Source organism: Zootoca vivipara, chromosome 13 (genome assembly GCF_963506605.1).
Source record: "Zootoca vivipara chromosome 13, rZooViv1.1, whole genome shotgun sequence".
Classification (NCBI taxonomy): domain Eukaryota; kingdom Metazoa; phylum Chordata; class Lepidosauria; order Squamata; family Lacertidae; genus Zootoca; species Zootoca vivipara.
Window position 1 is genome coordinate 24,044,919 of NC_083288.1, and position 15,591 is coordinate 24,060,509.

The 15,591-nt window shown below is 43.6% G+C and overlaps 1 protein-coding gene across 1 annotated transcript; it reads left to right on the forward strand.

The window, feature by feature from the left end:
- Positions 1 to 2,486: 2,486 nt before the first annotated feature.
- LOC118094248 (keratin, type I cuticular Ha6) lies at positions 2,487 to 9,699 on the forward strand. Its single transcript, XM_035134439.2, has 7 exons — positions 2,487 to 2,944; positions 3,616 to 3,698; positions 4,474 to 4,630; positions 5,480 to 5,641; positions 5,755 to 5,880; positions 7,938 to 8,158; positions 9,401 to 9,699. The coding sequence occupies exons 1-7, from the start codon at positions 2,528 to 2,530 to the stop codon at positions 9,549 to 9,551; spliced, it is 1,317 nt and encodes a 438-aa protein (XP_034990330.1). The 5' UTR covers positions 2,487 to 2,527; the 3' UTR covers positions 9,552 to 9,699.
- The last annotated feature ends 5,892 nt before the right edge of the window (positions 9,700 to 15,591 follow it).

A 15,591-nucleotide genomic window follows, 5' to 3' on the forward strand; every position in this document is an offset into this window, starting at 1 on the left:
ATACAGCCAAACTGATGATAAACCATTCTATGGATGCAATTAGAGGAAAACATGGGTTTCTATTACTTAAGGCTGCTGTTTGACCTTTTTGTAATCAACCCATATAAATGCTCAGTGGGTCCCTAGTTTGGGGACTAAGTGATGTGTCCAGACTCTTCACTAAGAACAGATCTTTTTCCCATTTTTGTGGGAAAGAAACTGCAGAAACTTGGGCTTTCATTTGGATCGAATGTTGATTAAAACGCTCCTAGCTGCTCAATATGATGCAGTCACAAAAAGCGACTGAATTGTTGGGCAAAAAAGATGCATTAAAAAGATCTCATGTTGAATATGGTGTTGAGCTCTCCTGGTTTGTAAAGGAAAGTGCACCAATAAGGTATACAGTCCAGAAGATAAATTTCAGCACAGAAGGGAATAAAGCCAGTGGACAAGGTGAGAACTATGAACATGAAGGAGACAAAGAACTGCTTGAGGAATTCTCTCTTTGTGGATTCAGATTCGAAGTGACCTGATCTGTAGGCCATGGACCAATGTGCAGATTGGAAGGTGGTTATCCTTTGGATTTTGCAATTCTCCATATTTTCCGGTGCTGTTTTCAGCTCAAAAAGGTATAAAATCCCACTTAAAATTGTGTATCATTGGATGAAATACACATAAATGTCTTTGGGGGGCATATAAGTATATAAGCAAAATTTAAATACAATTTTAAAGCATTTTCTTTTAAAAAATTTAATGTGGAAATGGGACTTGAACAGATTTATGGTGGCTGATAAATAGACTGATCTGTTTGTAAAGAACATAATATGACAGCTGGCTGGGAGACAGGAATCTAAACATGCTCATTTGCTAGAGCATTAATTTCTGTTCTTCCGTTAATTTCTGTACCCCTCTTTTTAAATGTGAGATTTGTGAGTTGTATCCAATGCTAGCCCTACTCAGAAAAGACCCACTGATGTTAATTATCATTACTAACTCAGAGTCACTAATTTCAATTAGTTTACTCTGAATAGAAGTTAGGTGAATACAGACCTGCACCCCTTCATTCTCTTAGATAAAGATTGCCTGCTTGGCTAATGTAAATTTTTGATGAGTAATGTTGTGAAATAAAGTGATATATTATGCTTTAGGACACCATTCTAAGCTCACTTATCTGGAAGTAAGCCCCACACTGAAACCAATGGGACTTACTCCCAAGTAGACAGTGCTAGGCTTATACTGTTAGCTATTAAAAGGTGTATAAACACCCCACCTGTCAAACAGGTGCACCCCTGCAGTTCAAGAGAGAAGCTTATAAAGATTTAAGACACTTCTGAAATCTTTAACAGGAGAAGCATATAAAACGCTTCTACAAAGGCCAGTTTCGCCAGCATCAATTGTCTGTATTTTCCCACACCCTTTATGTATTTATTAGACTTGCATGTAGGGTTGGGCAAAGATGTCCGGTTTGGTTTTTCTCTCCATTGCTGATTTTTCCAATCTTAAGCTCTGTTCTCCACATTTCTGGATCAGTTTGAAATTTCATAAAAAGAATCCTAATGAAAATTCATCCACATTATAGTGTGAATTTCTCATAATATACACATTATTGTATGCAACTTTCCTCAACATACACCTTGTTGCAAAGCAGTTTCCCCTAAAATAATGTATATTTGCATCTTTGTATGTACACACTTGTGTGTGCATTTTTGTACACATTATGTGGCATTGCAAAATTCGGTGAAGTGCAGCAATCAAAGGATGATTGCATTACAAGTCTTCAGACTATTAGTTTATTTCATTTACTTTTAAATATTGTACACCATTTAATTGTTGAATCTCTGAATGTCTTACACCAGAAGTAGATGTTCCTCTTGTGATCCATTGTGGATTATTGTGATAGTCCATTGTGGATCACTTCTCAATGATTAGTGTTTCCATGTTGCCATACCTCCACAATACCAGTCCACATCATTCTATGAACAGGGGAGGGCGGGAAAGTTACCCGTTGTGGTCTTATTGCAAGGAGCAGTTGTTGGGAGAATCTCTAATTTTTCAGGCTGCAGGAAGTAAGTCACTGAGTTGAATAGGACATTATTATTATTTTTAGTAGACATGCTTACAACTGAGCTGTTGTTGTAAGAATCCAGAAAGACACCAAAAAGTGTAACTTCTCTCACACCAGTTGCTACCTGCGATCCCCACGCTCCATTAACAACAACTGCTGCTTAATAGTGATGAAAGATCTCTTTGATGATGCTATAAAATGAACATTGTAAAAGGTGAGGAATTGCTACTGACTTATCTAAGCAGTTTGGGTTTTTTATGGGGAAGGTGCCTCCTGATGGGCAGTTAAACCACAGGCTGTGAGATGCAGAGAGGAAAGCTGGCACAAACTTTCCCAAGAAAAACAAGCTTGGCAACACCCAAGATGTGGAGTATAAAAACCTACTAGTGGGAAAGGACAGCTTCACTTCCTTGCAAATTCGAGGCTATCTAAGCTGCGCAGATCTGCTCAAGTGAACCTGGTTTTGGCTTCCCAGGTGGTGCTATGGCTTCCAAGTACTATGCTCAGACCATCACTTCTGGGTCTGTCAAGGGTGGGGGTCTCACTCGGATGTCTTCCGTCCATTCCACCGGCTCATGCAGAGCACCAAGCCTGGCCTTTGGCAGCAGAAGCATCTCCACCTCTTCCATGAAGCTGGGAGCTGGGAGCATTTGCTCACCTGGGCCTGGGTTTGTTGGAAGCTACGGCTGGCATGATGAAGGGATCCTGAGCTGCAATGAAAAGGAGCTGATGCAGTGCTTGAACGACCGCCTGGCCAGCTATCTGGAGAGAGTGCGCTGCCTGGAGCAGGAAAATGCCAACCTGGAATGCAAGATCCGGGAGTGGTATGAATGCCAAGTGCCCTACGTGTGCATCGACTTTCAATCTTATTACAAGATCATCGAGGAACTCCAGCACCAGGTAACTGTCGTCGTGAATATTTTGCATGCAATGCAGGAATCCTGCCTACAGCCATCCCTGGGTGGGCTTGAACCACTAACTTTTTGGTTAGCAGCCAGATTGCACTGACCCATTGCACCACCTGTATTAACTATGGAAAGCCTTATTCTCCCACAATGTTGTCCAATTCCCTTTTAAAGCCATCTAAATTGGCATCCATTCTTACATCTTGTGGTAGCAAGTTGCATGGTTTAGCTATGTCCTGTCTGTGCAGGAAAAGGGCCTTTGTTTTGTCTATCCTATTTCTTATACCATCCATGGAATGGCATGGAGCTCTAGGATTATAAGATGCAGAGAAAAGCATCACCCTGTCCACTTCCTTTATGCCATGTTACGCACCTCTCTCATGCTCCCACCTTACTATTGATCTAAGCTGAAAAGCCTCAAACATTACAACCTGCTCCAGCCACCTGTTCATTTCGGTTGGCCAAATCCGAGGTGTGGGGAGGGGTTGGTAGTTTTTTTTAAAAACGGCATTCGTAAGAACTCCACTTGTCTATTGCTAATTTTAATAATGTTCCTGCCCCAGCCCTTTTAGAGAAGCCACTTTGATTTTCTCCCCCTAACTTTGTAGCCCCCTGCTTTCTTCGCAACTTTAAAAACAATTCACAGCTCCGCAATTTGTTCTCCAGATCTTGTGCGCCAAGACGGACAATGCCAGGCTGGTCTTGGAAATTGACAATGCTCGCCTAGCTGCTGACGACTTCAGGACCAAGTAAGTCCATCTTATTCAGAACAAGAACTTGCTGCAGAGAGGTGGCTTAAAATTTTCTTGGGCCTCTGGTGTTTTAATACTGGTCTTACTGCATTATAGGTGTTACGGTTTAATGAAGTATCTCCCTATTACACTGCTTCCCAATAAGAATATATCTTATGCATTTACAAAGTTAATATAAATGCTTAAAAGCTGGAGAACATGGGATGTGGGTGGCGCTGTGGGTTAATCCACAGAGCCTAGGGCTTGCTGATCAGAAGGTCAGCGGTTCGAATCCCTGTGATGGGGTGAGCTCCCGTTGCTTGGTCCCAGCTCCTGCCAACCTAGCAGTTCGAAAGCACGTCAAAATGCAAGTAGATAAATAGGAACCGCTACAGCGGGAAGGTAAACGGCGTTTCCATGTGCTGCTCTGGTTTGCCAGAAGCGGCTTTGTCATGCTGGCCACATGACCTGGAAGCTATATGCTGGCTCCCTCGGCCAATAATGCGAGATGAGCACGCAACCCCAGAGTCGGTCATGACTGGACCTAATGGTCAGGGGTCCCTTTATCCTTTACCTTTTATGATTGAAAATACTTGAAAGCCCACAACTTCTCCTGCAATTTCATTTTTTAAAATGTGGTCTATGCTTGAGTCAAATAAAAATAAATAAATTATAAACCTGGGAAAGGCCCCTAATACCTTCCCTACAAAGGATGACTCCTTGCTGCTTCTTATCCATGCTGAAATAGAAAAGAACCTTGTGCTTGTTGTTTTTAACATTTTCTGTTCCAAAGGTACGAGACGGAGCTGGCTCTCCGCCAAAGTGTTGAGGCTGACATCAATGGGCTGCGCCGAATCCTGGATGAATTGACTTTATGCCGGTCTGACCTGGAAGCTCAGCTTGAATCCCTTAAGGAGGAACTCATTTGTCTCAGGAAGAACCATGAGGAGGTAGTAGCAAACTTTCGCTGGGGAAAAGGTTACAAAATGCCACCTTGTGTTGTTGCAGACACAATCGCCTTCCACATGCAAAAGAGGGTCTCCTTTCAGATCATGGCATTGAGAGGGGTGGCCAACATGGCACTTTCTGGGAGTTCTTGTACTACAAATCCCATCCAGCTTAGCCAATAGTCAGGGATGATGGGAGCAGCAACCCAAAATATCTGGAAGGCAACAAATTGGCTACCCCTGTTGCTGAGGATCACCTGATAACATCTCTATAATAACAGCAGATGACCAAAAATGAACCATTGAGGCCACACTGAGAGATTAAGCTGCCCTCACCTGCTCCATATTTATGGAACTCTCCCTGAGTTTTTCCTCTTCTGGTTTTCTAGAATCCAACAAGCGACACCTGCTGAAATTCCCTCTTCTACCCTCTTCTTAAAGGGGCAGGAGCCCTATCCTTTTTCACCAGGCCACCCTACTTGTGGCAAACATGGGTCTGGGTACTCTGATCACAATTCCTCTAGTAGGCAATGGGAGGAGGAGGAGGAGAGGCAGTTGGCAGGGGTACTTAACACTTCCAGGTGTCTACAGCTTCTCCTTCCACCCTACACAAATCGGGATTCTCAGCTGCATGTTGGCTAGAAGGGATAGAGAAAAGTAGTGTGGCCGGTGCTGTAGCAGGAGAAAAACAGCATGAGTAAAGAGGAGTTAGCCTCTCTCATGTGCTGGTTTAAATCAAAGCCTCTGTGGAGGTACAGTGACCCTCACTCACTCCTTGCTATAGAGGTCCACACCAAACAATGACCACCCAGAAATGTGCATTATGCAACATGGGCCTTTCCCATCCTCCAGGAAGCAAACGGACTGCGCTCAAAGCTCGGGGCCAGAGTTAATGTGGAGGTGGATGCTGCCCCGTCGTGCGACCTGAACAAAATCCTGGACGAGATACGGAGTCAGTATGAGAGCCTGGCTGAAAAAAACCGCAGAGACGTTGAGACTTGGTTCACCTCCAAGGTGGGTATCCTGAGAAGTCATCTCTAAGTGGTAATGTAGGACCAGTGGTTGACCTTAAAATAGAGGTGCATGTCCTCTCTGTCTTCCTCTTTTTACCTTCCTGCTTGTTTTAGATGGAGGAGCTGAACCAGCAGGTGATCTCCAGTGGTGAAGAGCTGCAGACCTGCCAGTCAGAGATCATTGAGCTGAGGCACACTGTCCAAGCCCTTGAGATTGACCTGGATGCCCAACAAAACATGGTGTGTCAAGAGGATAATATTTGGGGGCGGGTGGGTGTGAGAGGATCTTGTCTTGTGCAGTCCAGATGATCGTCTGCTACCTCCAGGATCAAAATTCCATGCCTTGTCTACATAAATAGTTTTCTTGAAAAATGACCTGACATAAATTTTGTGGGAATGTTGAGGAAGGTAGGAGAGGATATATTGATTAAATATTACCCCTCCTCTCTCATGCTAGTGAGCAAGCAGCAGAGCACATTCCCTTGCAGATTATAATCATTTAAATTAAGCAATCCAGTCTGGTTTATCCAGCCTATGACAGTCTTCTTTAAAAGTAAGAGTAAAGCTTGCTTACATTCAGTTCACAGCAGTAACCTGAAGGCAGGCTTTATCTTGTGGTTACAGTTACTGTACATTTGTAGAGAAAAGAAGTCTGAACTAGGCCTCGGACTTTCTACCTTGTGGCTTTCATCCTCTGTAAGGATGAGCCATGTGCTGGCTAAGAGCCAGAAGAGGAGTCTGAAAGGAGAAAATGGGAAAAGGGAGGGTCACGCCCATCTACCTGTTCACACACAAGGGGAGGAGGCTCCAGACCAGGTATGACAGGAAGTCCTCCCCGTCTGTGGCCACATTCCCCTGTGTTTCCACTCTAAAAGGTAAAGGTAAAGGGACCCCTGACCATTAGGTCCAGTCGTGACCGACTCTGGGGTTGCACGCTCATCTTGCATTATTGGCCGAGGGAGCCAGCGTCTAGCTTCCAGGTCATGTGGCCAGCATGACAAAGCCGCTTCTGGCAAACCAGAGCAGCACATGGAAACGCCGTTTACCTTCCTGCTGTAGCGGTTCCTATTTATCTACTTGCATTTTGACGTGCTTTCGAACTGCTAGGTTGGCAGGAGCTGGGACCGAGCAACGGGAGCTCACCCCGTCACAGGGATTCAAACCGCCGACCTTCTGATCAGCAAGCCCTAGGCTCAGTGGTTTAACCACAGCGCCACCTGGGTCCACTCTAGGTTTCCAATCTAGGCAACAGGAAATGGTTGCACTTGACTGCTTCAGTGATGATGCACCCCACAACTTTTACTAGTATAGAGCCAAACACATCTCATTAACTTTCTTCTTAACTCTGTCCAGCTCCAGATCTCTTTCTCATTACCTGCACTGGAGTGCTTCTCAGGTTTTTTATTGTTATAGTGAAATACATGAGGGCTTCCAACCTGTTTTGAGAACCTCTAAACCAATTCAGCACTTTTGTCTATTGACAAAACAACATAAGAATATAATAGGTGCATAGAGATGGAGAAGGACTCTGCCCTTCTCAGATTCCTTTGTGGACTCACTCAATGGCAGACCATGACCTACATGGGATCAACGGTCCACTTCAGAATCCAGAATCCAGTGGATTCTATTTGGAGGTGGCCTCGGGGGAAACCCTGTACTATTTCCTTGGGAGCAAATGGAACATCGTCAAGTCCTATCACTCCCAGGGGGACTTGCTTGGTGTGTATGAAAAGTGTGCAATATGAGCTTCTTGGGTTGTGGACCACTTGATCCACCATATAAAAGGTCAAATTTGAGGGGGGGGGAGTGGCAGCATGCAACCTCTGACCACCTTGTGAGTTGTTTTAATATTTATTTTAAATGTGTGTTTCTGGAGATAATTTTGCTTTAAAAATCCACCTGGAAATGGGATGGAACCATCTTGGTTCTCACTGAGAACTGGGATGGAATGGACTTTAATGAGTCTGTCCATTCCTTATCTAGTCCTTTAAAAAAAAAAGATTCCTGAGTTAGTGAGCATCAATTGAATAGTCTGAAATGGTAATAAAGACACTCAAAGATTTTGTTATGTCCACATTTTAAAGCAAACCAAACGAAACAAAAATGTGGATTATAACACAGTTATCCTTCATTTTGTGTATTTCTTCCATCGCTGGACTGTAGCCTCTTCAAAGCCTGTGATTCTTTCAAACTTATTACCCGGGGAGGCCTAGAAACATGAGATCAGTTGACTGTGCGTAAAGAAGAGAAATCCTCCTGCTCTCCATTCTAAATTATCTCTCTTATTCCCCTCTCAGAAAAATGCTCTGGAGTGCACCCTGCAAGAAACGGAGGCCCGCTATAGCACCCAGCTGGCCCAGCTCCAGTGCCTGATCAGCAACATAGAAGGTCAGCTAGGAGACCTCCGGTGCGACATGGAACGGCAAAGCCACGAGTACAAGATTCTCCTAGATGTCAAGACACGCCTAGAATCAGAGATCACAACATACCGACGTCTGCTGGAAGGAGAAGATTGCAAGTATGTACTGTATAACTGAAACAGGCATTGGGTTTGTACAGCTCCATCTTAGGGTTGTTGTTCTTTTTACTGTTTACTATTAGATTCTGATGGATTATTGAGTATTGCTTTATTTTGATATAATAATAGTAATAATAATAAAAATTTATTATTTATACCCCGCCCATCTGGCTGGGTATCCCCAGCCACTCTGGGCGGCTTCCAACAGAAGTATTAAAATACAATAATTTATTAAACATTAAAAGCTTCCCTAAACAGGGCTGCCTTCAGGTGTCCTCTAAAATAAAAGTAGTTTATTTTAAAGTTATTGTGACTTTTTTGTATTGGATCAGATTGTTATTATTAATGTTATTATTAATATTATAATTAATGTTATTAATTTCCACCTGAAGATGTTGAATATAGTGTCATTTCAAAGTGAATGTGGGGTTCCCATTTGAGAAAAAGATTTGAGGCATTCTAATTTCACAGGACATCCTGAGTTGTTGTTGTTGTTGTTGTTGTTGTTGTTGTTTTCTCTTAGCCCCCCTCCCACCCTCAGAAAAAGATCACTTTCCAGAATTTTCTCTGTATAATAATGTCCACCATTTTCGTGGTGGCCACCTTCCACACACCTACCCACCCAATGCCCCAGAAGGCCACAAGGCTAATGCACTGTGGAAGATACAAAATGCTGGCCAGGTTGAGAATCTGCTGCAGAACTTCTCCTCCTGGAGAAATTTGGCAACATTTTACCTTACATTCGCCTTTACCTGCAGCAGTAGCACAGCCTCTTTTCTTTGTTGTTATTGCCATCGTTACAAGTGGTGACGGCAAGCAATGGTGCTGGTATCCTGGCTGCCATTTTGCCTTCGTCGATGCCTGGGACTTAAAGCATTATGTGAGCCCTAGAAATGTAGTTGGCTTCCAAGGCCCAGGCAAGATGGTCAGGGACCAGGGTTCATGGGAGCTGTAGTCCAACAAGACCCAGAATGCGGATTGTAGTCTGACAGAATTGCTTACAGATCTCCTCTACTCAATAAAGTTGTGGCCTTAGTTAACTCAACAGCAACAGGAAGCAGTGTCTTCCTGTTTATTCTGTGTGTGGACTCAGAAATTAAGGGGCACCACCATTGCTCCCATTTGGGAAAAGATGGGGAAAATTTTCAAGGGCGGGAGGACAAGGGGCAGCTTTAGGGGATTAAGCACGTTGTGCCAAATTTCACCTTCCCATTTTCACCCCTAATCTCTTGGCAACCTCAGGCTCCCTAGGGCTCCGTGTGTGCCAGAATGTCCCCCTCCAGTCTGTGCTCCGGTCCCCCAGATCACCAAAAAGATTCGCACCATCACAGAGGAGATTAAAGATGGGAAGATCATATCGTCTCGGGAGCAAGTCCAGCACCTCACCCTCTAAGGCAACAATACATCAAAAGCAAAGCCAATCCATCAAGGAAGAAGGGAGAAATCTTCATTCTGTTGCGCCACTGCACATATTTTCAGGGCTAACATTCTGCTTTCTTGATCATGCCTCAGTACTTTGGTGCCTATGTTAACTTTTCAAATCAAAGAGTCGCTTCACTTCAACAATGATTCAGCCACTGGGATGAAATATCAGCATTTTCAATAAACCTCTGTCTTCCTCCTATCGCATGGAGAAATGTTGGCTTACGTTGTCTTTCATTTGCGCTAGACTCCATCATTTCTTGCTTAGAAGCTACTGGTGTTGTTGTTTTTTACTTTATCTGACCAAAGGATGTGTGCCAGTTAGAGCATCAAGGACAAAGACTTAACAGTGTGATAATAAAATAATAATAATAATAATAATAATAATAATAATAATAATAATAATTTTTATTATTTATACCCCACCCATCTGGCTGGGTTTCCCCAGCCACTCTGGGCAGCTTCCAACCGAATATTAAAAACAGTACAGCATCAAACATTAAAAACCTCCCTAAACAAGGCCGCCTTCAGTTGTCTTCTAAAAGTAAAATAGTTACTTAATTGCCTTGACATCTGCTGGGAGGGCGTTCCACAGGGCGGGTGCCACTACCAAGAAGGCCCTCTGCCAGGTTCCCTGCAACGTGGCTTCTCGCAACGAGGGAACCGCCAGAAGGCCCTCGGTGCTGGATCTCAGTGTCCGGGCTGAATGGTGGGGGTGGAGACTCTCCTTCAGGTATACAGGACCAAGGCCATTTAGGGCTTTAAATGTCAATACCAACACTTTGAATTGTGCTCGGAAATGTACTGGGAGCCAGTGTAGATCTCTCAGGACCGGTTTTATGTGGTCCCGGCGGCCACTCCCAGTCACTAGTCTAGCTGCCGCATTCTGGATTAATAGCAGTTTCCGGGTCACCTTCAAAGGTAGCACCACATAGAGCGCATTGCAGTAGTCCAAGCGGGAGATAACCAGAGCATGCACCACTCTGGCGAGACAGTCTGCGGGCAGGTAGGGTCTCAGCCTGCGTACCAGATGGAGCTGGTAGACAGCCGCCCTGGACACAGAATTAACCTGTGCCTCCATGGACAACTGTGAGTCCAAAATGGCTCCCAGGCTGCGCACCTGGTCCTTCAGGGGCACAGTTACCCCATTCAGGACCAGGGAGTCCTCCACACCTGCCCGCCTCCTGTCCCCCAAAAACAGTACTTCTGTCTTGTCAGGATTCAACCTCAATCCGTTAGCTGCCATCCATCCTCCAACCGATCTTGACTATACCTATCTATTATCTGAACCAGAGTCTTCCCCAGGCCAATACTGGGCCCCTGAGGCAGGGAGCATGACATTCTCTTTCTGGCCTTGTAGGTATAGGCTAGAAGACAAATGAGATGCCTATCTGAGACTATCATAGTACCATGTCTGTAAATTCTCAGATGGATGCCTGATGACTTGTTACTTTTCATTTGCCAAGAAGCCCCAGTACTCCACCTCTTGCCACCTCTATCTGAAGCGGTTCTTCAGGCTCTTCCCCTAAAAGAAAAACATGCTCAGGCATAGTCCTACATCTTCCACAACACTAAAAATTTGAATTTAACAATCCTGAGTTGCTCTCATCCATCGGAATGTGATGCTCACTGATCTACTTCCACTAACCAGGGACATTCAGGCTCCAAACAGAAGCCCCCAAACGATGAACTTCTTCTGTTAACATTGGTATCCATGAAAATCTAAGTACTAATGCAAGCACACATTGTCTATATGCAAAATGCTCTCCAGCAATTTTCAAGACTATAAATGTACAGATGAAACCAAAAGGAAGGCTGTGAAAGCCGATCCCTTTTCCAAATTATTTTTATTTATTTTCCAAATAATTACAAATCAAACCAAATTAATTTAATTTAATACAATTTCTTAAAATCATGTTTCCTACTCCTGTACCGAACATATGATCATCTTCATTTCGCATCATTTCTTATTTAGAGTCCAGCTGACAACCTTCACTTAGCCATTAAACATTCTTCCAACTGCCCACTTTTTTCAGCTTACAAACAGCACCTCCGTTACATCTTTTAAATAAGTAATCTGTTTCACATGTGAGTCCTTCATATATATTGTTGTTCCAGACCTGGTGTGCTAGGAAGGTTAATTACTAGCTTCTATTGTTCAGTTCTTTGCAGTGTTTATCTGGATGGTACAAGGTCACATTCCATTCCTTCCGCTGTTTACTGACTAGCCTACGAGCTGCGGCCATAAATAACTCACAGAGTGCATGTCCAGTCTCCGGCATTAAAATTCCACTCTGGAGTTCTTCCTTGGCACACAGTTAAAAACAAGACCTTTTCTCAATTTCAGCCTCTTTACCAGATCTGTCCAGCACCCATTCATTCTTTTTTCACTGCACCAACCTGGTCCAACCTGGCCTCAATTGAGGGGGGAGGGCACTGTAAAACCTGGCTAAATTCCTTGTTGAGTATAAATCAAAAGACTCCCCCCTCTTTTCCGAGGAAACAAACAGAATAGCCTAACAGCGGCTACACACATCTCTTTCATTTTGCAGGGGAGGACAAGAAGAAAGGAGAACATTTGAAAACCATATGAAAGCACAAATCACCTTGTCCTCTGCCTTCCTTTCCTGACTGTTGTAAGGATTCTCAGGCTTCAAAGAAACCACATTCAGATACCTTCAAAGATCCAAGCCAAGACCTTTCGGCAGCTGATTCATTGCACCCTATTGGCATATGTCGGTCCAGGGACACCTCTTGGTTAACACCAATTGTCCAAATTATGGAGAATCAAGCACAAATCATGCCAGAGATGGAGGCTCATCCATGGCAGGGACACACTCTCAGGTCACACCTGCTCTGCCTTGTGAAAGCCATTCCTAGTTAGTCCACAACTGATTGTGGACAGTCTTGTCTGGGTCTGGCAGTGGGATGTATTGAGATGTAGCAAGACCAGGGACAGGCATTCAGGTGACTTGGGTGCACCAAGCCTTGCTGAGGAAACCACCTAGTACAGATGACTGCTGAATGGTTCATCTGAGACCTAATGACCTAATGAGACCTTTCCTAAGAATCTGCCCACAAAAGATAATTTGGGGTTCAGGAATGAGAAGGCCTGAGCAAAACAGTGGCAATGAGAAATAATAATAATTTATTATTTATACCCCTCGCATCTGGCTGGGTTTCCCCAGCCACTCTGGGCAGCTTCCCAAAAAAGATTTAAAATTCAGTAAAGCATCAGTCATTAACAACTTCCCTAAACAGGGCTGCCTTCAAATGTCTTCTAAATGTCATATACAGTGGTACCTCTACTTACGAATAACTCTACTTACGAATGTTTCTACTTACGAATGGAGCTCTGTCCGCCTTCTTGGATGTGGTTTAGATAGGATTTTTTCTACTTACGAATTTTTAGATAGGGTTGCTTCTACTTACGAATTTTTTCTCCCAATGCATTCCTATGGGATTTGACTTACAATTTTTTTCGACTTACAAATGTGGTTTCAGAACGCATTAAATTCATAAGTAGAGGTACCACTGTAGTTGTTTATTTCTTTGACATCTGCTGGGAGGGCGTTCCACAGGGTGGGCGCCACTACCAAGAAGGCCCTCTGCCTGATTCCCTGTAGCCTCACTTCTCACACTGAGGGAACCGCCAGAAGGCCCTCAGCGCTGGACCTCAGTGTCCAGGTTCATAGAATCATAGCATATTCATAGAGTTGGAAGAGACCACGAGGGCCATCCAGTCCAACCCCCTGCCAAGCAGGAAACACCATCAAAGCATTCTTGACATATGGCTGTCAAGCCTCTGCTTAAAGACCTCCAAAGAAGGAGACTCCACCACACTCCTTGGCAGCAAATTCCACTGTCAAACAGCTCTTACTTCAGGAAGTTCTTCCTAATGTTTAGGTGGAATCTTCTTTCTTGTAGCTTGAATCCATTGCTCCGTGTCCGCTTCTTTGGTTGAACGATGGCAGTGGAGACGCTCCTTCAGGTATATTGGGCCGAGGCCATTTAGGGCTTTAAAGGTCAGCACCAACACTTTGAAACCCAGCACTTTGGAAACCCAGCCAGATAGGCAAGGTATAAACAATAAATTATTATTATTATTATTTGAATTGTGCACGGAAACATACTGGGAGCCAATGTAGGTCTTTCAATGTGGTCTCGGCAGCTGCTCCCAGTCACCAGAAAGAAAGGGAGGTTCTGGGGGGAGCTGTAACACAGAGAAATTAGTGTGAGCTTCAAGTGGCCTCTTGATCTTTTGTAGACCAAGGCATGACAAAGATCTTCTTATAGATGACCCAGGGTCCAATAAGAAATTGGGGGTGGAGCCAAGCACAACATGTGCAGAAGACAGCCTATTCATAATGGGCAGTGTCCAAACTAATGTTGCAGTCCTAACTTATCAGGGAGGAAGCCTCATTGACAGTACAGGTAGGGAAGAAATTCAATTTGATTCTCATTTAAAGACAACTGACCTGATTTGCACTTTCTGAAACAGTAAAACACAGCCACCCTTCAAATTTGCACTTCTCTGAATTTTGCAATGCAGTTTTTCAGTCAGGTAACATATACAGAAAATGCATATATACTGGGTTAGTGTCCATAAAAATGCACATATTGTTGAAAATGGCATGCAAAATGCATTATTTTAAGGGAAACTACTTTGCAGAAATGTGTACAAACGTATTCATTATGAGAAAATGTGTTGTGGAGTTTTTGTTTTGCTTTTAAATTGCAAACTGAGGTAGAAATTTAAGACTGGGAAAACTTTGGAAACTGAGAGAAACCAAAAATGACAGATTGGTACGACAGTATCTCAATTTAAACATACTGGGATTTACTTTTGAGTAGACCTGAACAGGCTTGCGCTGTAAGGCAACAGGACCAGATAGTCACAACTTCACTCCTGTTGATTCATAAATGCAACTAAGGCCACATTAACACCATAATTTTAAAACATCATTATACCACTTTTAACAGTCATGGCCTCCCCCAAAGAATTCTGGGATCTGTAGTTTGTTAAGGGTGCTAAGAGTGGTTAGGAGGAGCTACAGTTCCAAGAGTGGTTTAACAATCAGTCCCTCACCCCAGGAAACTCTGCAAATTGTAAGGGTTCTGTGAGGGGAACAGGGGCCTCCTAACAACTCTAAGCGCCCTTAACAAACTACAGCTCCCAGAATTCTTTGGGGAAAGCCATGGCTCTTTAAAGTGGTATCGCCATGTTTTAAATGTTTGATGTGAATGTGGTCTAACTTAGCCTGGATCAAGTGCTCACATTTCTTTTTCCTTACCATTAAATAAATTTAACTAGCCTGTACAGATGTGTGGGGTAGGCATGGGCAATATCAGTTCAGTGCATGAGGCTTTTGATGAGAGCCAAGCTCTGACAGCCCCCTCCATTTAAAAATTATGTGCTGCAATTTCTGGGCACAAAGGACTCAGCTGCACTCAGTCATATTGTTGTAAAGATGTGGCACCAGATGGCGCCGTAGAGCAAAAAAAAAAAACTTTGTCTATGCAATTTTACATAGTGGTTTTTTTTGTTATAATGATTTAATTTATGACTTATTTATAGCATTCCCCCCCCCCCCCCGTGTGTAGATCCAGCCAGATTTCTTCTCCAGCAGAATGTCTGTCATTCTAAGTCATACATTGGCTATTCTAGCAGGAAATGGGAGTGAAAATACACACCTTATGCATGGCATTTCTCTTTCGTTATAGTTGGATAGAATTATATCTGCAAACTGGAGCGCTGAGGGCTGCTGTCATACAGAGTTATTGATCTCCATTCTGCTGATACTCCGTCTTGCTTGATCTGCTGTCCTCTCTTGGAATCTTGACTCAATAGTAAAAAAATAGTTCAGCGAGATTTTACTTTGATGTTTCTCACCCCACATTTTACTTTATTGTCATACTGTAATTGCCCCTTTCCACACTTCTACTTGTGAACTACCTGGAGATCTTTAATTAGAGACTTGGGTTACTCCCAGATGCTGTGCTTCTTGAGC